Here is a 19,332-nt window from a genome sequence, read left to right as displayed (position 1 = left end):
TCATGGTGGTGTTCTTTTTACCAACTATTTGTGGTCACTGTTGTCCTGTTTCCAGCAGGAAACGCTGAGCTTGTATTTCCAGGTGCACAGTTAGAAACTGAATCATCATTACAGGAATTAACCAAACCACCTGTTAAAACATGACGTGACATGTGCAAGTGCAGGCATAGAGGCAACTTGACTCAGAGTGTGGACAAATGAGTAAAGGTAGACTGTTCGGCGTGTCCCAAACTCAATGTGCTTCATTACATAACTAGGAGATGTCAAGAGTTTTTGGAGCCCTGCCCTGTGTGCATAAGTTCGCCCCTGTTGCGGGGCAGATAGCATATCATTGAACTGCAGCACCTCACCCTTTTCAGAGACCCCAGCTGCCCTCATGTAGGATGAGAATTGCATCATCTGCGATATTTTCTCTATAGCAGAAGCAATGGGTGCCTTTAACAGAACAAAAGGTTAGGATAGGGTTGAATATTTTTGCTTCACTTCCTTATAACGTGCTTAGAAGGAAGTGAATAGTTTTCAATCTATTCATGTTATTTTGATCAGTATTGTTGCCATTGTTAGCCATTGTGCTTCCTTTTCTGTTCTTACTGGAATTGCGCTAACAGAGGTGCACTTAGATTTCCTTCATTCCGTCCTGGAACAGGTGCAACGAGACATTAAGTCTTGAATCCGCTCCAACAGAGTGTCAACATGTGGCGGCAAAATGGAATCCAGTCCACAAATGCATTTTGCTACAGCTTAAGGCTGATTGTAGTATGTTCATGCATGTGCTGACTGTATGCCCCCCCACACACACACATCTCATGGGCGGAGGCAGTGATAAGGATAATCTCTTCCTAGAAAATGATGCTTTACTGTTGGGCCTTCAAAGGTGACACACGGAGATAGTATTAAAGTTAAAAAGGCGGGATCGATGAGAAAGAGCGTGTGAGCTTTGTTTCTACAAATGATAATGAAACCGGCCGGGCGGACTCAGATTTTGCATTCTAGTGTGCGGTTTGGTAAAAATGTAAATTAGAGCAGAATGCGATATGTTGCATATCATTTCCAAGATATGTAGTTTACTGACAATTTTAGCCTCTCCTTTTTGCAACACTCTGTCTTCTTTGTCCTGATGAAATAAGAAAGGAATGTATGGCCAACATTAAATAGCTTTTCTATTTCCGATCATGCAACTATTTAACCTGATCAGATGTTAGATGTTCCAACATTTCGTAGGTAACTGACTCTTCCAGCTTTTTTTTATGTGTTACTGCCATTAAATTTCAGTTTCAACATTTGATACGTTCTTGTTGTACTAATTAACATTAGAAAATTATGCTGCACCATGTTGCCACACATGCTGGCCATAGCTGGTTTCATCTGTGCTCTTACTGTAACAGATTTTTCCGTCGGGGTTTCAGAGGATATTTTGGTTTGTGTTGGTTCAGTTCACCCTTGCCAGAGGTGTGACTGTATGGTTGGGCTGGACTGTGTGTTAACAGCTGCAGAAGCAAGGTTTCTGCAGGAACACCGCCTCAGTCACACAGATGCACCACCACCTACATTGGGGCTGATTCCCTCAGAACTGCAAGCTAACCATATACTAGATGGCTGGACTTTAATTGTGGGTCAAACTAAAGTAATGCACATCAGTTATTAAGTGGTGAACGTCTGCAGTGCCTGGACTAAATGTTACACTAGGTTTTCAATCTTTAACTGTGAACTCCTAAAGTTCATTCATGCTTGAAACAACATATCAGCAAAATAAATCATGGCACAAAACAACCTCTTCCCCTTCTTCACTTTGCTTTGCACAGAGTGCAGGTGTTCAGTGGTTCTGCTTACACTTCCTCTCTTACAAATACAGCAACAAGTCTGGAAGTCACCGGCAGTTTTGGCACCTGTCGATCTGAAGGTATAAAGTAATAAAAATCAAACTGTCACTGGAGGACTCAAAGAATAAAAACAAGTATCTTTCACCTGGTTTTTGTGGGGAGACTCGTGTAACTGATTCTATTCTCTGAGTGAATGTGTACAATACATGGCATCAAAGCTGTCATTAACAGGTTTGTTCTGTCATATCCAACAACAGAAGCGTCTCTGAATAAAGAGCTGTAAGTCGGGCTGTAGCTGCTGTGGGACCACCCTCATTTGCTTTTCTCAATACTGCTGACTGTACATCCTGCAAAGCTTGATCTTATAATTCACTTTAAGCCAGAAACAAGCACAAAGAGGACACAAAGCAGTTATTTTCCGGGGATTTAACGGTGATATGGGAAACTCAGGATGATTCTTTCCCATATTGTCCTGAAAGCTTCCAAGAAGCTCCTAAGATGAAGGTTTCATTAGCAGCAGTGTGTAAGTTTGAAAAAAAAAAGCCGCGCTGCTTTTCAGTTTGGAAAAAATACACATAGAAAGGATATTATATTCTCTCATTCACTGTTCTGCTTACTGGGTCATTTATTAAGTCTGTATTAATGTGTGCACAGTGATGCATGTTAGAGGAGGAAATAAAGGTCCCTGCTACCTGCACATCCTAAATATTAGTGGCTTGTAGCATTTACCTGAATCACCTGCATGCTAGCATTTCCCAAACAGCCCTTGGAAAAAAACATAATGTATGAGGCAAAGCCTTGATTTTGCCACGGTGATGCACCAAAAAACAAACAAACATGGGCATTGATCCATATCAGTGGATATCAAATTAGTTTACTGAACAAATGGCGGTAAAGAAATTTATTGTACCATAGTGCACTTTTATGATGGGGTAACATAATATTCAGAGTTGTTTCTGGGCCAATGAGCTGCAAACAGGCCAGCACAGCACCATTTTTATCTGTGACCTCAGTGAGAAGCACATTATTAAAGTCAAACATTCCTGACGGCTTCATCAAAATCGGAGTATTATGAGCTTCATAAGAAACACAGAACTGATCTCTCAGGTTGGATTTGGATTCCATTTGATTGTACAGGTGTGCATGAAAACAGGAGTGTATTTTATTCAGAGAAACAAATGTCAGCCTTGTGCAGTTACAGTAAAATTCAACAGAGTCTGCAGGATTCGTTCTCCGAGGAATGTCGTGTCCGCACAAATTTTCATGGCAGCCCAACGCCTAGTTGCTGAGATCTCTCTATTAAACCTATTCAGGAGTCTTATTTGAAAGAAAGGAAAGAAGGAGTTGCATGAGGTATTTCTTAATGATTTCAGAAAAGCGGTTGAGTCTTACAGCCTCTCTCCGTGTGCACACTGAACACGTGTGCCTTAGTAAATGTTTCGTTTTTTAAATTCCAGACATCTTGTTTTTGTCTTGTCTTTTTTTCTGAGAAAACATTTCCTCCTCTCTTGTTGCACAGTTGGACTATCGTTACAGACACCACACATGCTGGGGCATTATTACCCGATGCCTCACTTCAGATCAGTGTGCCAAGTAATGATTAAAAGAGACAACAAAGGCCGGCCTGAAAACAATTCTTACGACAACTTTACATTCTTGGCTTACACCAACATGGAACTACAACGACGTCTTGCTGTAATAAATGCTCTTGAACTTTCAGAACTCTAAATCCTTAAACGTGAACGCACTGTTTCCCATGTCCACTGTTTTGTATAGAGAGATATATATACACAGTAGTGTGCTTCTGAGTCCTAGCATTGAATGTTCTCAAACAAGTGGACTTCCAAAGCAGGTGTGACACAAAAATGTGGGGAAATGATGGTGTGGGAACATTATTAAAGCCGGCGCTCTCGTCACCCAATGACTGCTTTCTGCAAAATACATGTAAGCGGCCTGATGTTGGGCATAAACATGCAATTACTTAAGTCAACCCAAAAGAGCAATTACAGGGACAATTTCACAATCGTGCTAAGGCTGTTTTGGTTCAATAATCAATAATTAAAAGTGATGGCAAATAAACGAGATTGCAAAACCAGCCATCAAAAAAAGTTTACAAAGACCTGTTTACAAAGATTTACTAATAATTTACCATCAGTGGCGACTGCTTTGCTGCTGCCCACCCCAATGCCCAATCCCAGAGGTTATAGATTGGTCAATCCTGTCTGAATGAACATGACAGTGAGTAGTATAATAACCAAATTATCAATGTCATCTCCTTTTTTGGCTACTAAAGGCCAGACAGCATCAGTCTTTGCACTAAATTATTTACCAACTTTGGCTCCAGTGGAAATTTCCAAACTTTGCACTCCTAAGTCTTAGTTGTAGAATACTGCTCTGTATTAATTCTGAATACAAAGCATTGTCTTTACTTCTGTGCTGTGTGGGAATGAAAAGCAGAAATGGGAAAACTTCAGACACTGACCACAGTCAATGGACCTTCACGTCTTGTCTTCTTCTAGACATTTTCACAGCTGCAGCACAAAGACAACACTGTTTTTGGACTGTGGGTGACACCCCCCCTCCCCCAAACACACACACACAGATAAAAAAAAACACACACAAAAAAAACAGTCCTGACCGCTATCATGTCTGCTGTTCCTCATTTCAAGGTTTCAGTTGATGGAAGAAAAGCCACGATTTATCTGGAAAGGTCATTCAAGGTAGACTGTGGTTTTAAACACAACCAAAATACTAAAAATACCAGAGGGGAAAAAAGTACAGTTATAATATTTTATTAGGACATTTTTAAAGTATATTTACTTACATAGATATAAATGGTAATTTCTAATTTTCTGGTTATAATATTCATTCTAGACTTTATAAACTATAATTTTGAAGGGTAGATATGGTACAAGGCCACAGCACAGCACACTATGATTCTTAAAAAAAAAGCTGAAGCTATTATAAAAAAGCTTATCCAGCAGAATTCAGGATTGGATTTCAGTAAAGGTTTGCATCTTCCATAATTTGCACTTTAAACGTACAAGTAAAGATGGAGAAGCTTGGAAGAATATCATTAGTCTTCTTTGACAACTTTAATATTGTGAGTTATCAAAGTGGAGCAAATTTAACCTTTTCATACACACATACTTGGTTATGTTCATTAGCTTCTAGAAATATTTTATCAAACAAGTAGTCTCCATCACTGACAGTGGCCTTCTTCCATCTTTATGCATTTCTGTTTTGTGTGATTTGGAACATTTTAGTTTAAGTTAAAGATTGGTTGCTTTATTATACCACATAATCCCTCATCTACAATAGGTTATTCTTTGTTAGTGCCTCCTCATACTTATAAATATATAAACACAACTGCATGATGAATACCTTCAGAACCAGCTGGTATTTGCAGAAAGAATCTGGCATTATTCATGTGCCATGCAGTGCAAATCCTCCTCTTTCCTTTTACTTTTCTTTTAGGAAGAAACATGCTGTATATTCCATCCTCACATTTGTGGCATTTTTGACCTTAATAAAAACAACGAAACACATATTGAAATTTTAGTTAAGCTGATCCATAGATTTTATCCAAATACTTTTTGTGTAAACAAAAGCAAATTCAAGCAGAACAGCAAATTTCATGTTCTGCGAATAATCTCCTTGTCCCTCTATTTTGGTCTTGTCATTTACATACTGGGTTTTTCCCCTTCTTTTTTTAATAGTTGATACTATTTTATGTCATGTTGTTCCTTTATAGTAAAAATATTTAATTTGCTGCATTGATTGTTGTGACAAAGACGCTTCCAAGTACCACATGCACAAATGTACATTTGTCAGAAAAAACGGTCTACTTTTTGTGAAAGAAATAGAGCAATACTTTACGATGAAGATTTCGTCACAAATTAAAGAAAAAGCGGGCTTATTGCCGTCCTGTCGTTCTTTATTGCCCCCTTTCCTTCTCTGTTTCACAACACCTACTGCCTCTTTGATGTCCATACCTTGCTTTATACTGGCTCATAGTTCGATTTGACGGCAATAAAGGCTGTAAAAAGAAAAATGGGCGCTTTGACGTTTCCGCTGTGTTGACGTCACGCGTGCGTAGATCCTGCACGACCAATAATAAGCGGGGTAGTTGGTGAGTGCAGTGTAACTCCCGGCTGGAGGGTGGAAGAGCACCGACCGAAGAAGGAACCGCGTGTTACACAGCAGAAGGTCACTCAGGTTGGGTTGTGCTGGAGAGAAGGTGAGCTTTAAAAAAAAAAAAAAAGAAAAGAAAAGAAAAGAAACGATAACAGTAAAAAAAAAAAAAATGAAGGCCTAGCTACACTATTTCAAGTCGAGCTGGGGAAGTGTTAAAGCTTATTGTAGTTAAAATAAATAAGACTCGATGCAGATGGCACATGGCCATCTTTCGCTTTCCTCAGAGTGCGATGTATTAAAATGTTTATATATCTCATATTCAGTTTACTGATGTGTCAAACTTTGAGCAAATTTGCTAGCTCCGTATCCGAGCACGTGCACGTAGGTAGCCGGTCTCTTCGTGAACGTCACCTGTCACTTTGTCTCGCGAGCTACACGCTGCAGCTTGCAGGGCGCCATAATGAAGCAGGGCGGTTGTCACGTTCAGCCAGCATTGCGGAGTATTGTTCCGGTGTAAGCTAACGCCAGGTCCTCGTAACGACCCGTTCCTGTAACGTGAAGGTAACCGGGCCAGTGTCGAGCCTTCTCATTGACCTTGTCACACAAGCTACTGGCGGCTAAATATAGGATAATGCAGATGCACATGGTTGGGAGATTTTCAGGAACTTCTCAGATAATCTAACTCGCTGGTCTAAATAAAGGTGACACATTGTCTCACATAAAACACGTGGAGCTGGCTCTCGCTGTGGATGAGTTCTCAGAGCAGCAGTGGGTGAACTTGACAGCCCTGTAAACTGCGAGCTGTCATTGTCTTAATGGGTGCAGTTTTAATATAATACTACAGACAGTACTCTGTAGTACTGATTGTTATACAGGCATAGAGGGCTAAATTGTGCCGAAGAGACACACGCTGCGGTATCAGAGTAGAACCCACAATAGTGAAAGTGAACAGGAAACAAAACTATCCTGAAATCTCTGTTCAGTAAATTCAAGGGCATCCAGTGTCGCTTCTGATGCTTTGAATTCAGAATTTCCTGCTGTTTAAAAATACTACTTAAAAAAAAAAAAGGATTTGCCTGCCCTGCTTTTCCCCCAGTGTGACTCTCACATGATTTGCTACTCTACAATAACTCCTATACACCGCTGACCTCACATGTTGTTCTTTTCCTCTTAGGAAGAAACATTTAGCTATATTTCAATATATACAGTCTAAACTATAGTGCATCATTTCCTGTACATTAGTGAATGGTCAGGTAAGTTTCTCACATGCTGGTTTTATTTCAGCTAAGGTTAACTCTGTGCTTGGGTGAGGTTTCCACCTAATTGTGTGGTATTTGGATGTGTAATTAACATAGGGGGTGTAGTGCAAGTGCATTGTGGTAATTACATTATTTTATGAAGTAATTGTGCTTTAAGTAATGATCCAGTACTAGATAACTATTGGGATTTTTTTTTCTTTTCTTTTGGAAGCTGAATACACATAAACAGACAAGTTGCATAAAGAGCCCTTGACACACAGAAGGAGGGCTTTAATTCCCATAATGACTGTTGTTATGCTTATGTCAGATTTAAGGTGGCAGTGGCTAGTAATTTTAAAATGGTCAGTTAATCTGGTGAATGAGAGTAACTGGTTCAGTTATTGTGTAAAACATTGGTGTGTTCCAACCTTTTTGTCCTTCTCAATCACCCTCATTTTTACAACAGCTCTGTTCTTGTTGCCAGATTGTTCCTCATGATGAAGCAACTGTTAGCCCCTTTTTTTTTTTCTTTTTTTCAGACAAAGGGATTTGTTCAGTTCTGAACTCTGTACGAGGAAGTTGCATTTGTAGAGCCAGACTGTACTCCACCTCTCTGACCCTGACAGTGACATTTCAATTTTTTGCAGGACTGTGCAGTCCTTGAAGGTTGAACTTGAGGCATACTCGATAAGGAGCTGTGTCTGACAGCTTGAATGTGTTTTGGGAAGATAAACTTGTAAAAAGAGACAAAATGCTGTGTTGTATTTTGTGGAAAAACACAAAATAACTGGTGAGAGTGGCTCGCTGTTCCAGATCTTGTTTTAATAACCTTGATCATAGGCTCACAGGGGGCAAATATCTCCTGTTACAGCTTGGTGTGTGTTTGGGGGGGGGGGGGTGGAGGACCATGCCTGCCAGTATCCTTCTCAGAAGGGCGGGACACACACACTATCTCTTGGGCACACACACATGTTCAAAAACCTCTTCAACGGCGATGCAGCTTGTGCCTTTTGGCTGTAGTTATGGTTCAGCAACTGATGTACAGAAGTGGACTTCTCCTGTGATGTAAAAACGTTTGTTTTTAGTAAAGTGCTGTTGAAATTGAACATATGAATTCTTGATTTCTATTTAATATTAATATCCATATGTTTCCAAGTCTCAAAGCGTAGCTAATCTGATTAAAGGATCGGCTTATCTCAGAACCGGTATGCTTGGTATGTAAGGCTGTAGACACGGCTCTACCCACCTTAGAGATCAATTAGCTTTACACGGTAACTAATCCTTGCCTAGTTCTACTTTCTAAAGCTCACATCAGTCAACTTAAAGTTGTGAGCAAGAAAAATATAAGGCTGCTCATTTGTTGTCCTTTTTAGAGCTGATTTTACTGCTTTTCAGTGTGGTTCTGGTTTATTACCCTGAAGGTTGTCGAGGTAGTCCTGCCAAGCCATGCTCTAAAGTTACTTCATAGTGCTGAGAATAGACAAAGTGTTTCCTGAACAACTTTACCGAGGGCAGGTTCCAACTTGTCTGTGCTTTCATTTGCTTTGTGGAAATATTAAGCTTTTCATCTATTCTGTCTTGGAAGCTTGCCATCGAAGTCTATTAAGGTCGTGTTCTTCTGCTGCAAATTAGACCGAGCCTGCCCGCCCGCCTGTTTGTGTCCCCTTGGCATTTGCCCACACAGACCTTCCACACGCACTGTCCAGTTAGACATCTCGAGCTCCCATCTGTAGCTGCAAATCGGTCCTAAGGATAATTATAGGATTTCTCCTGATTTGTGTGAACAGCACACATTATATTATTAAACACTTCCATACCATTACAGAATGCCTCAACCCGTGAATGCACAATTTATTTGTATGCCAACTCTCGGAGCATGTGGATTTCAAGTCGGCGTCAACAAAACAATGTTTTCAGTGTTTTTAATCAGGCCAAAGTTCAGTGACCGTGATAGTGATTTAACCCTGTGATTCTAAACTTTTCACACAGTAAAATGATCCACTCTTGATGAGACAAGATTTGAGCTTGGTGTCCTTTTTGTTCTTGAGGGCACAGCTATTGGAAGAGACGTTGAGCCATCGATTTTTATTTATTTATTTGTTTAAGTATATTTTTTAAATAAGCAAATCCCACAAAGGCCTGTTCTGATACAGGAAAAATGTTAATGTTAAGCAATCAAAATGTGTGTATTCAAAATGTTTCTGTAATGTGGCCATAGCTTATCAACAAATATCCTTTGTGTGCTGATGGTTGGGAAACTTCCCCTGAAATTGTGATTGCAGTATGAATGTTGCAGCATTGTTTCACATTGTCTGCATGTGGTTCCTATGAAGAGGAACTCCACTTCTTGGATTTTAAAACTGTTCATTTACATTTTGGTCAGTTTTTTTTTACCTTGTAAAGCATAGCAAGACAAAAAGCTATGCTTTTAGGTCCTTCTTTATCATGCTGCGAATTCCAGTATTTAAGATTGTATGTAGAGAACTTGTATTTTGAACCTTGTTGGCTTTGTTAAATTGACACCTTGCTTTGTTTGGCATACGATTTTGTGGGAAATCAGTGGTCTTGCATTCAGTTGGAGTTTACAGGGGTCTCAGATGGTGTTTTTTGACGGACACTGGCCTTTTGTGCCTGGAAACGGCACTGTTTTTCTAGTTAGTAAGATAGGAAGCCCTGTGGATGTTTAGACAAGAGGTGGGGATGTATTGTTTGGACAACACACAAGTAAAACTGTAACACACTGCTCGCACTGTAAGGGAACTGAAATTGAAGCACAAAAAATTCAAGGCGCACACTACGTGAAGAAGAGGGTTGGTTTATTACCCTTTTATAGATTCAGTTGTGGCTGCATTCACCTACTCTGCAATGTTTAACTTCTTTTTTTCTTCCTTATCTTTTTAGAATTCTGAGAAGCAACAATGGACCAAGCAAGGTCAACAATATCCAAGATTGTAAGTATAAGTGTAAACCCAACAATAACAGGCTTTGCTTTAAGCTTTCATCCTAAACGGGACATCATCATTTCCACACCTGAAATGACTGTTATTGCAAAAATGAGAACTTGCACGACCAGAATTTAATTTTTATTCTGTTTTGGGAACAAACACAGGAAGAACTTGATAAATACAATTGTTTCATATTCAGAAATGCATTGAAATGTTAAACTGTTAAATTGCATAATTAAATTTTGTTTTAATTAGTGAGTGGTTCTTCTTGTTTGGCTAGCCACACTGAAACTGGGAAGTCCACCAGTTAGCTGTAATCTTTAGGTTTGTAAAGCACTTGTTATAAATTGAGATCTAGAATTATTCTTCAGTCAAATCTCTGTTCGGTCATAAAGCAAAAACCTTTTACCTCTTGTAAGTCCAAGCAAAGATCCTGAAATCAAACCACTGCTGTTCTTTGGGAGTTACTGAAATCATTTAATCTGCTTACCCTTTTTCTATTTGTGATAGTTTAATGGGGAGCCCCACTCCTACACACGATTCAACTTGACCCAGAATATGGAGGGTGACAACAGTCAGGTGGAGATGAAGCTGTCATCTGAAATAGATGAAGAGACTGGGGGAAATGGCATTGGCGGCCACCTGAATCACAACTCAAATCGGAAACCCTATGTGGCTCAAAAGTTTGGACGTACACCCAAGAACCTCTGCTTTATGGCAGCTACAATCTTCCTCATCTTCATCATCGGTAAGAGAGGGAGGAAGGAAGAAACTCTTTAATTTAGTGCACAATAACTTGAGTGGTTCTTTGGGGATCTGTCCCGTTGGATTGTGTGTTACTTGTGAAAAAGTGGAAGTTCACTGTCCGACAGCTATTTTAACATAATTTTCCCGTGGGTGGGTGTGGTGAAGGGACTTACCATGTGTCATTTTATCTGGAAAAACATGGCTTAGCTTTGAGTTGTCATCTGAGTAAGACACTTCAGGGTTTGGCTTACACCACTTAATTCAGTTGATCTGTTCCCATCCCTTATCTGGAATCACTGCCACTTTCAGGCTATTTGATTGGCTACCTGGTCCATCGGAATAAGGATTTGGCTCCCACCTGTGCATCCTCTGCTCTCCGCTATGAAGACGTTTCTGTCGCCCATGAGACCGGTGCTGCTCCCCTCATGGACTGGAATGATGTGAAAAAGCTTCTTGCTCAAAAACTGACTACATCCAGTATGGACGCTGTCCTTGGGTGAATAGAAGCTCCATGCACTGCAGCACTGCACACATTTTGTGTATTGTATTTTTAACAGTAAGTAACCCATTTTTGTTTTCCCTGTCACAGTCAGCTGACCAGCAGCAACCACCGGGCTGGTTCTCCTGGTGATGAAGATCTGGGGAACAAGGTGATAACAAAGTTTAAGGAGTACGGCATGAAGACCTGGACTGATGAGCACTTTGTCAAGGTTCAGGACCCCCCAGCATCTGGATACAACAGAATAGTTTTCAAGAACGGATCAGAGGAACGTCCAACGGGTTTCCTGTCCTACAGCAGGAATGGAACAGCAAGGGTAATCAGAAGGCTAAATTATAAGTAGGAAAAATGTACAGTGACACTTGCAGTGACATTTCTGTTTCTGATGGCTCCAGGGTGCAGTGCTGTATGCCCATTATGGACAGGAAGATGACCTGAGGCAGTTAAAGGACATGAACATAGACATGAATAACAGGGTGATGCTGGTCAGAGCTGGAAGGATCAGCTTTGCTGAGAAGGTGGGTGGTTTCAAAATAAGATGGAACATCATTTGAACAGGACTTTATTTCCTGGGGTACTTGACAATATTTGTAGATGTCGTCTGTTCTTAACCTTCAGTAGAATTCCATTAGAATTTTCCGTGTGTGTGTTTCTGTACAGGCGAGACCTTCTGAACTATATGACCTTTTAAGATTTGCAGATTTATATTTTCATACTTTTCTCATAATCTTTCTCCTCCTTTCCTTCATCTGCCTCCTCCATCACTGCATTCTCCTTTGTCATCTCCATCTCATCCTCTTTCTCCCCAACTGAATCAGAATCATACTTTATTAATCGCAGAAGAAATTATGTAAACAAAGCCTCATGCTTCCCCTTTTTAGCATGAAACTTCATTTTGTATTATGTGATTCATTCGAATAATTTTACTGTTGGTGAACTTGGCTTCCCATTCCCTTGTTTCTCTGCTTATAGGTAGCCAATGCAGCCAAAATGAACGCCTCTGCTGTGCTGATCTACCCAGACCCTGCTGATTACTCGATCAGCGAGAGCACTCCACTCTTTGGACATGTGAGTGAAGACAGTTTTTACTCCTCAGGTGTAAATCACCTGGGGAAAATACTTTAGATGAGTACACTGAAGGAAAGGTGAAGACTGTTGTTTAAATATGAAATGAGAGGACAGATGTTTGACATGTCGACAATACACATGTTGTGAAGTGCATGTAAACCTAGCACTGTTCATAAGAGGAAGTAGTTGTGCTTCCTCTACCAGTGCAATAATCTATATGATAATCACAATAATAATGGGGTTCATGTGTTTAGTTTGATTAAAGCTACCTTTGAAAAGATGTCATGATCCACTCTAAGATCATCCTTTCATCTGTCTGATTCCCACAGGTCCACATGGGCTCTGGGGATCCCTACACCCCAGGCTTCCCCTCCTTCAACCACACCCAGTTTCCACCTGTGCAGTCTTCAGGCCTGCCAAATATTTTGGCTCAGACTATCACAACAGGCATGGGAATGAACATTCTGAGGTAAGACTCACAAACATCATACTGGTATCAGAAAGATGGTTGAAGCTTGTAATAAACAGGGCATCAATAAAGGTTTGACGTTTGTCTGCATCCCACAGGCAGCTCGGGGGTAGAAATCGGCCAAATGGTTGGGGGAGCATCAATAGACTCGGAGATGAGAGCGATGTTATTACTGTGGAAGTCAACAATGTCCTTACTGAGAAAAGGATAAATAATGTCTTTGGGGTCATCAAAGGCTTTGTGGATGCAGGTACAGCAAAGATGAATAATGAGAGAGATCCTGTGATCAGGAAATATGGAAACGATGTGAGTGATGAATGTCCTGTGACCGTCTGCAGATCGATACGTGGTCATTGGGGCCCAGAGGGATGCGTGGGGCCCGGGCTTTGCAGCATCAACCGTGGGCACCAGCGTCCTCGTAGAGCTGGCGCGTTCCATCTCTGACATGGTGGAGAACGGTGAGCGCCTGTCGGCAGCTGATGTTTGGTTTTTAATTTCCAAATAAAATGTTCCTGGATGTACACTTCACGTCATATGCTGAGCAGCTAAAGAACGTGCTGGCTTCATGAGTTTGATTAAATGTGTTTCCACTTTGATAGATGGATTCAAACCGAGGAGGAGTATTGTGTTTGCGAGCTGGAGTGCGGGAGAGTATGGGAGTGTTGGCGCCACCGAGTGGTTGGAGGTAAGAAGTGCATGTCATGTCAAAGGTTTAGATTAGCTGCATTTTTCTTTTACTCAACAAAAATGAATCTTCCCATTTAACTTTTTTGCGATTTCATCCGTCTTTGGTGCTAAAAGAGACCCCCCCCCCCCAAATGCACGAGATATTGATGGAAAGCCCAGGATGTTTTCTACTTCGTGCATCAAGATTTTTTTAGGATAGTTCAAATAAGTCAAAAGATGTAGACCAAAAACAAATGCCCATTAAAGAAGACGTAAAAGAAGAGACTTATTCTGAGGAGGAAAATTATTAGTGATCGTGTCTCATTCATATATTGGATATTTCTTTGTTCCAGGGTTATCTGTCCTCTCTGAGCATGAAAGCATTCACCTACATCAACCTGGACGGCATTGTGACAGGTATTTGCTGCCATGGATGCAGACTTCTTGTACCCATGAAGCTGCATGAAGCTGTTTAATGTCAAACTTTTACAAACACATGCAAAAAGCATCACTTATTTTTTAGGATAACTAAATATTAGTGGTCTTGTTATTCTAGGTCAGAATGGGTTTAAAGTAGCAGCCAGCCCGTTGCTGCACAGCCTGGTCAAAACCGCTCTGAAAGAGGTAACTCCACAGCTGATCTCTTCTGCAGAAATAATTCTGTTGGTCAGTTTTATTTGTAAAATAAAACAAGAGTTTAATCAAAGTATTTGTTTTCCTCTTAGGTGAACTATGACAAGGACATGTCTCTTCTTTCTCAGTTTGGAAAGAACAACTGGGAGTCTGTTATGTGAGTCCGTCTAATTAAAGATGACAAAGTATAGCCAGTGATGATTATCACAGCCTTCTTGTTTGAAAGTGGGCTGTCATTCTCACTCTTCTTTTTTGCGTTTGATTTTGAAGTCTGGAGCCTCTGAGGATGGACAGTGCTGCGTATCCTTTCCTCGCCTTCTCCGGCATTCCCTCAGTCGCTTTCAGATTCCACTCTGGAAGTTCAGTAAGTGAATTCTTCTGTACTACAAGTTCTTAAATAGTTTCTGAACTCTTTTAACTAATGCCAACTTTGTAGATCTGAGAGTAATTCTTAAAACATCCTGTGTGCCTCCTCAGGACTACCCGTACTTTGGCACAATCCTGGACACCCGAGAAAACCTGAACTCTATCACAGCCAGCCAGGTTCCTCAGCTGGCTGTGAGAGCGGGCCAGTTTGCAGGTCACATAGCGCTGAGGCTGGTCCATGACCACCTGCTGCAGATGGACCTGAAGAAGTACAACCAGCTCATACGCAGCCACGTGGTTCAGATTAATGGGAAGGTCAAGGCTGTTCAGAGGGTGAGTGCTCACCAGTGTCCTTGTAAATGAAGATAGTATTTACCTTGTTGAGAGCAGGGCTGCAGAAATCAGGAGCAACTTGACTGTTGTCGTGTTTTTCATCACTCAACTTAAAAATGATCAGTTTTGAATCAGTTTTTGTTTTGCCTGTTTACTCCTCTCATCATAGAAGACAAAACTGTGGTCAGGTCTTGAATGTCCAGCTTACTAACTTGAGTTTGAGGGAGAAAAGTCATCCCTGCATGTGTGTGTGTGCTTGCAGATGCAGCCCCAGCTGTTGCCCAAAGCTCTGACAGTGCAGTGGTTGATCATGGCCTCTGGCTCCTATGGCCGTGCCTCTAGCGCGCTGGCAGCCGACATCCAGAACAGCGACCTGGAGGACATCGAGATGTGCCGCGTGATCAATGACCGCATCATGACGGTAAGGGGAAAAAAAACTCAGCCTATCAAGTTTAGTTGATTTCACAAGCTGCCACCTCTGCTTTTGATTAGCAGAAATGACAACTTTAGTGTTGGTTTAGCTACCTTTGGATCGTATATTAAATGGGATACATCACATTTTAATCACAGTCAAGTGTAATAGTTGATGTAAGTAGTCTTTAGTTGCTGCTTTCTGCTTTTCAAAGGACGGGGCTGTCCAATAAATTTGTTGATAACGGTGGTTTTTGTCCAGCTCTTTCATGATGTCCGTCTTCTTGCTATAGGTGGAAAGGAACTTCCTGTCACCCTACGTTTCTCCCAGAGACAGCCCCTTCCGTCACATCCTGCTGGGCTCCGGTCCCCACACCCTCAAAGCTCTGACCAACCACCTCGACTCTTTGACGACTGCCAACCCCGACGCAGACGCCGAGCTGTTCCGCAACCAGTTTGCCCAGGCGACCTGGACCATTCAGACCTGTGCCAACTCCCTAGCAGGGGACATCTGGTCTCTGGATAATGAAATCTAGAAAAGTCCTTTTCCCTCCCTTGTTCATGGTTTGGCCCTCTTATTACAACAGGCAGTGCTGTTGTGATTAATCACCACGTTTTCAGCGGATATCTACAAAGTCATCATATCGTTTCCACGATGTTCATTTTCCTTTTATCTAAAATTCTCTTAAAGCCAAACATGTTGCAAAGTGGTTTGTAAGCCTTCTGCCTTAAAAGGACTTAACCCTCTAAGAATCTTGAATTTGAACATGTGGTATTTAGTTATCACAGTCTTAAATCCCATGGTGCTAGTAATGTCAACAAATGTTATGTGGAAGTACTACTTTAAATTGGTGTTACCTCTGAATGAGTTGGAGTTGGATTTTCTCTTTAATTTCAGAACAGTATCAGGTCAGAATCACAGTAAAGACTGTGTTTGCCAGCTCAGATCTTTAGACCGCAGTATGATAACAATAAGCTAATGACTTTGTATTTGTTTACCACGAGGCAAACTGCTGGTATTTCTGCTACTGCTGCTGCGGCTTGGTGTTCAAACCTGAGCTGGTTTCTATTGGTAGCTAAAATATCCCATACTGTGCTGATTCTGCTACACAACTCAGTCAGAAAATAGATTCAGGCATTCAGCTGCTGAAAGAAGTGCAGATTGATTTGCAGCAGCAACAGTGCACACAGATTTGGAATAATCGTCTACTTTAAATGGGGGAAAAAAAGTCCTAATTATATGCAAGAATTGAATTTAAAAAAAAAAAAGTGATCTGAATCAAATACGAAACACATTTTTTGGCTTTGGAGCTAATCTGTGCAGACCTGTCAAAGCAGGGGAAAAGGTCCTCAACCATGTGCCACTGAAACAGAAACCGTATGTTTATTTATTGTGTTATTTATTTATCAGTGGCAGGGTTCACTATAAATAGTTTTTATTCACGTTTTATATAAAAAAAAAAGTATAATTATCGGGGGCAGTGTCTTCCATAATTATGACAGTTATACTGTCGAAATGACAAAAGCAGCATCTGCTAAAAGAAGTGTACATGTGCACCGACAGCTGGTACACAACAGTTTTTCTTTCCCCTCTCAACTGACACTGAACTGGTCTCTGAGCAATGCCAGCTCACACATCACACCTGACAATATTTACCCGTACCTGTCCTTTGGTGCATGTACACTTCTCATCTTGATGGCATTATCGGGAGCAGTGATTTCCATAATGTGAAAAACAGAAGGTAGTTTTTGCCTACCAGTGTGTGCCGTATCGGAGGCAGTGCCCTCCATATTTCACTGTAGGGGTGGATGTTTTTTATTATCGGGGACAGTGTTTCCCATAATGTGTATATACAGTACAAAACTACACATCGCACACGTTTGCATCTTTGCAATCCCATCTGGCGTTCCATGCTAACTTCTTCAGCGTTCCTCTCTAGACAGGCAGGTTAGCGCCCAGAGCACCTGATCACAGATCAGTGTCTGTGTCATTAGTGAGGCCAAGCAACTGATGTGCTTGTTTTTAGCGAGACGGTCTGTTTTGAAGCGAACGCTGGTCTGCTCTGGTCTTTTCTTTGCATATGGAAGGTGTCTTTGCTTTAAGGAAAGCACAAATGTGTAATGTGGTTACAACAGCGTGGTCCAGTATCTCCATAATCAGCCCCCACTCTGTGTTATGGAGTTAGTCTAATGAATTAAAGTTCATTGTACCTTCTCTTTTGATGAATTCACTGAGATTTCCTTGTGCCTCTTCTTTTGTTTCTGAGCTGACGAATACTTGGATTGTTTAGTTTTCATGTATCAGGGTTCAGTTTATTTTTTTCCTGTTTCTCTAAGAATCAAACTGGTGTGAAAACAGAGTTGCTAGACAGAAAACAAATGGATGTGAGTCAATTTCAAATGACTGAAAGCAGGATTCTGTCCAAAACCCATCTGACTGATTGTAGTTCATCAAACTTGTTAACATGATGTATTAACCATTCGTCATTTGAGTGATTTTACCTTAATCCTGTTGGTTTATAATGAGGCAGGTTCTGGAAATTGCAACTCCATTTGCAGCACTGGCTTGTAAGAATTAGCAGATGAGTTTTGGATCAAAGGGGGAAAATGTAACCCTTGTTAAAGAATGTTTGAAAATGGTCGATTATTATTGTGCGTGGTTTTCTTTTCTTCTTTTTCCTTTCTCTCAAACTGTGCACACATTTGCTTTGCTTTACTTCAATTGTTTTGTTTCATTGCTGCAATAAACAATCACAGCTATTGGAGTCTTAGTTTCATTATTCATTCTCAATAACATGGACACTTTGTCTTGTTTATTAGGCTACTAATAAAATTTGGCACTGTATTGTACATTAGTTTATTGCTTTAGTTCTTAAAACAAAACTACCAATGACCTTTTTCATTATTCGGTGCCTTGCTTAGTGGTGCTGGTGATCATGGTTCTCGTGGTCATCTGGCGTCCTCTTCAGTCTCTAACTCCCCCAATGAGGGTTTCTCTCGTCTTATCAGCAGAGGTGGGTAGTAACCAATTACATTTACTTTTTGGAAAAAAAATAACTTTTCGGAGTAGTTTTACTTGAGTAATATTATTATGAAGTATCACTACTCTTACTTGAGAAACAATTCTGGCCATTCTACTCAGTGTGAATAACTTCAGTAAAGGAATAATAAACACGTTTTAACCAAAAATGCATGAGACACAGACACAAACCTACAGTTTATGTTGAAATGAGACTTCTTGTTTGTACATAAGGTTTGTTGTTTTAATGTTATTCTATCTGCTGAGCCTGTTGTGCCATTTGGAGAGGCAAAGCAACACCATATATTTATATAACCTTCTGTAAATATTAGTTTAATAACGATTTGGAAAAATGTTTCTTCTTAGATTTATTATTTTGTAATCATGTTATTTATATATAGTATTTCTTTTTCTGTCTTTAGTGCAAATTTTGGTATTTTAAACGTTCTTGTCTGTCTGATTATCTCATTTTTTTTAACATTAAATCAGATGTTATGATCAGTTACTCAATACTCAAGTAGCCTTTTTTAATAAATACCTTTTTACTCTTACATGAGTAATTTCTTGGATGGCTACTTTTTACTTTTACTTGAGTAAAACTATGTTAAGGTAGTGCTACTTGAGTACAACTTTTGGCTGCTCTACCCACCTCTGATTATCAGCGGAGGCTCTACTTTTGGCTCTGTATGATGTCACTGAGAGCAGCAGCTTAGCTACACGGCAGCCCCACCACCTGCTGTTAAACCTTTTTGTCTGTAAGCAGCAGCCAATCAGTTGGTCTAAAGTCTGCCTGTGCATTGTGCTGACCCCAGGCCATGTGCGACACTTTGATTGTTCCTTACCCTTTTATTAAAGAAGTGTACCAACTCACTGTTTTTTTTGTAAAATTCTTTTTTCCATTTTATTTTTGTTTATTTACTTTTTTAAAGGGAAATTCCAGCAAAACTTTGTAGCATTGTTTTTTAAGGCAACTGCTTTTGG

At 40.5% G+C, this 19,332-nt stretch overlaps 1 protein-coding gene across 1 annotated transcript; it reads left to right on the top strand.

Moving 5' to 3' along the window:
* Positions 1-5,938: 5,938 nt before the first annotated feature.
* On the top strand, positions 5,939-18,092 carry LOC146367230 (transferrin receptor protein 1-like). The gene is made up of 18 exons (XM_084912580.1): positions 5,939-6,060; positions 10,097-10,146; positions 10,651-10,888; positions 11,197-11,383; positions 11,477-11,702; positions 11,782-11,904; positions 12,359-12,454; positions 12,784-12,923; positions 13,022-13,173; positions 13,262-13,381; positions 13,523-13,608; positions 13,943-14,006; positions 14,146-14,213; positions 14,315-14,379; positions 14,493-14,586; positions 14,700-14,921; positions 15,184-15,342; positions 15,626-18,092. Exons 2-18 carry the CDS (start codon positions 10,114-10,116, stop codon positions 15,866-15,868), a joined length of 2,316 nt encoding a protein of 771 aa, XP_084768706.1. The 5' UTR covers positions 5,939-6,060; positions 10,097-10,113; the 3' UTR covers positions 15,869-18,092.
* Positions 18,093-19,332: the final 1,240 nt, after the last annotated feature.

This window comes from Perissodus microlepis, chromosome 18 (genome assembly GCF_051167445.1).
Source record: "Perissodus microlepis isolate ML-2025 ecotype Zambia chromosome 18, ASM5116744v1, whole genome shotgun sequence".
NCBI classification, from domain to species: Eukaryota; Metazoa; Chordata; class Actinopteri; order Cichliformes; family Cichlidae; genus Perissodus; species Perissodus microlepis.
The sequence above is the reverse complement of the archived record's forward strand: the minus strand, read 5'-3'. Positions and strand labels throughout refer to the sequence as shown.